Source organism: Brassica oleracea, chromosome C1, assembly GCF_000695525.1.
Source record: "Brassica oleracea var. oleracea cultivar TO1000 chromosome C1, BOL, whole genome shotgun sequence".
Taxonomy (NCBI): domain Eukaryota; kingdom Viridiplantae; phylum Streptophyta; class Magnoliopsida; order Brassicales; family Brassicaceae; genus Brassica; species Brassica oleracea.
Window position 1 is genome coordinate 36,582,612 of NC_027748.1, and position 3,363 is coordinate 36,585,974.

At 28.9% G+C, this 3,363-nt stretch overlaps 1 protein-coding gene across 1 annotated transcript; it reads left to right on the forward strand.

The window, feature by feature from the left end:
- Positions 1-1,185, forward strand: LOC106301465 (putative F-box protein At3g18340). Its single transcript, XM_013737869.1, has one exon. The coding sequence runs from the start codon at positions 54-56 to the stop codon at positions 1,134-1,136; it is 1,083 nt and encodes a 360-aa protein (XP_013593323.1). The 5' UTR covers positions 1-53; the 3' UTR covers positions 1,137-1,185.
- The last annotated feature ends 2,178 nt before the right edge of the window (positions 1,186-3,363 follow it).

The window sequence follows — 3,363 nt, forward strand, 5'->3', positions numbered from 1 at the left end:
AAGTTTTCTTATTTTCATTTGTATTGTAAACCTCGTCCCTAAAACAAGACATAATGGCGTTGGGGAATCTTCCATGGGAGTTAGTGGAAGAGATCCTCTCTCGGGTACCACCAAAAAGTCTTGTTAGATTTAGAGTTGTTTGCAAACAGTGGAATGATCTTTTCCATGATAAAAGTTTTATCAAGACCCAATTGGATCATGCATGTCCACAATTCGTCTTATTTGACCAAAACAAGATATTTTTAATAGATGCCAATCTTGATGATCTAGCAATACAGATGCATCAGATTTCTGTAGATATTCCATGTGTGTTAGCTATGAGTCCTTTCAGCACCACTTATTGCGATGGGTTGTTGATTTGTGATCTTCATTGTAACGGGACCGCCGTTTGGAACCCGCTGTTGAGACGCGGTCGACAAATTATGACCAAAAATATTCGATTCAAGTTATGTGGGATAGGATACGATAGTAATAGATCCGAAATAAGTTACAAGTTATTTGGGTATCATTATTATTACGAACACGATTGTAAACTTGAAATATATGAGTGTGCATCTAATACGTGGAAGTATATCAATGCCCCTTACGAAGAATGGCCAATAAAAGAACCGTTAGATAATCATATATCACTTGGTGGAAATTCGTATTGGACTGCTTATAACATCGAGACTAGCGAGTATCTCATCCGAAAATTTGATTTTTCAAAGGAGATATTAAAGAACTTTTGTATTCTACCGTGTAAGAAGAACCATGAGGGAGATACTCATTACCTCTCGGTTTTTAGAGGAAACCGGTTTTCAATGTTAGAACAATGCTATGGAACAAAAGAGATTGAGATTTGGGTTACAACAAAGAAAATCCAAAATGGGGATGAGGAGAATGTGGTATGGGTTAGGTTCATGAATGTCTCAATACCTGAAATACCTAGGTTATTTCACCAGAGTTTCGGACGTTGCCCAAGTTACTTTGTTGATTATATGTACGGAAAGAGCTTTGTCTTGTGTTGTACAGACGAAAATAGACAGGGTTCTATTTATATTTTGAGGGGAGGTTTTTCAAGGAAGATTAAAATAGATTCTATGGGTGTTGATTTTAATCACTTTATTTATGTTCCAAGTTTCACCCCCATTCCATGAGAAAGTTCAGATTAAGATAACAAGAATCAAAAGCTTGCATGTAGAGTAGAGGGTTAACATGAGATCAGCGATTATATCTTGTATTGCATTATGACAATATAATTACAAGTTTATTGGCTGGAATATTGAATTATCTTGTGTATAAAATTATATATAAGTTTTGTTCCTTTTTTTAAATAAAACTAGATCATGACCCGTGCGTTCGCACATCTGTTTTTTTACTTGTAATTATGGATGCTTAATCCGGTAAAACCAAACTAATTAAAACCGAAACAAACCAAAATAGAAAAAGTAGTTTGGATTTGGTAATAGTGAATATATGGAATGAATTATTTTATAAGAAACTGATGTATATAGATATGGTTTGGAATATAAACTAATCAAACCAAATAAACCGATCAATTAAAATACTATAGTATAATTATATGTATATTATATAATATAATTAACAATATATACATAGTTTATTTTATAGATATGATCTTCATACTTAAAATGTTGATTTTAGTAATTTAATATTTTATTTTAAATTAAAATTTATTTTTTATTTTACCAAATTAAACAAAACATAATTTTTTTTGGCAAATATGTGTGCTAAAATTTAGTTATTTAATAGTATTATGGATTACAAATTTTCTTATTTTATTCTATAAAAACTATTACTAATATTAACTTAATATTTTTACTAATTATTTAAATAGTAAAATAAAAAATACTTTCGTGTTATATTAAATCCGATATCTAATTATATAAAGTAAAATTCACAAGATTTATAAATTTTGGTATAAAACCGAATAAATAAAAAACCGATGGTACATAAACCGAACCAAACCAAAGTAGATATGATTTTAATATGATAGTTATTTTTCATTAACCGAAAAACTGAAAAATTGAACCGAGAACCGATATCCAGATTGGAAACCCCTCAATGTAATATATAATATTATGATTTATGGAAAGATTATAAATATTTATAAATGTCTGAGTTGTTTATATTGTAGCTAGATGTTAAACTAATCAAAATGATGCCTAAACATATTTGATCATTTTTACTACATGGACCATTTTCATATTGTATTTGTTTATAAATTTAACCACTTAATATGTTTGTGTATACTAATACATTAATTTTCTAAAACAAATATTTTGTGGCAAATAATGTTTTTTTATCTTTTTCACATTTACGTGTCTCTTAGTTTACTTTATAAAATATATGAGAAACATACAGCACTTAAAAACATATATAAACAGTTTTAGAATTAATGTAATATTAATATTGAGAATATTTTAAATTTTTCGCATAGAGTATCAAAATATGTTAAATTTGTTGGTTAGCTAGATTATAAGAAGTAGTAGATTTTATTTTAATTAAATAAGGAAAATACATTAAATACTTAAACTAAGTTTATTAATTGGTTTAGTGGCATAAGATTATAAATTAATTGTAAACTTAAGGGTTTATTCTTATTTATACTTCTATTTTAACAGATTAGATTTACTTTTATTCCATCAAACCCAGCAAAGGGGATAAGTAACAGAGCAGAAAATAAACCCAACAAAGCGATGAAATTGAGCAAAATTCGGTACTCTGCTCCTTCCACACAAAATATACCGAAGCAACCTGATTATCAGCTTGATACATATAAACTGTATTTTCTGTTAGGTTTTAAACCTTTACCTAGTGCTTAAACTTAGAATGAAATCAGAGATTACAAGCCAATGATTAACACAAAACCCACGAACTCTTTGTTTGCTTAATCTCTTGTTATATCTCTCTCTCTTTGCCCTTGCTCTCTCTCGGATAATCTCGGAACTTTGATCACCTCCTCTATATATATAACATGATAACCGACTTTACTCCTATTCCATATTACCTTTTGTAAAGTCTTCGCCGACTAACGTAACATTTCCTTAACGTTTTCTTTGTTAAAATTTAATTTGTCAATTGACTTATGCTTTAGTATATGAAATATGTACGGCAAATGAGATAGTCGATTTGTTGTATATAGTAGATTTTTATATTAGACTTTTCATGGCAAATTTTCGTAGCCGATTTAAATTTGTAGCCGACTTTTTTTATTTACGAAGTAGCATACTTATGTAAAAAAAATGTGGGTTTGAGTAAACCGAACTTAACTTGATGTCAAAGTAAACTAATTTTATTTTTACTTTGAAACAAATAAGACCTTCAAATTGAAGACACTTATTAAACTACACCACACTTGTT

Excerpts from the sequence above, each read along its gene's own strand:
- LOC106301465 (XM_013737869.1), top strand. The coding sequence starts at position 54 with ATGGCGTTGGGGAATCTTCCATGGGAGTTAGTGGAAGAGATCCTCTCT.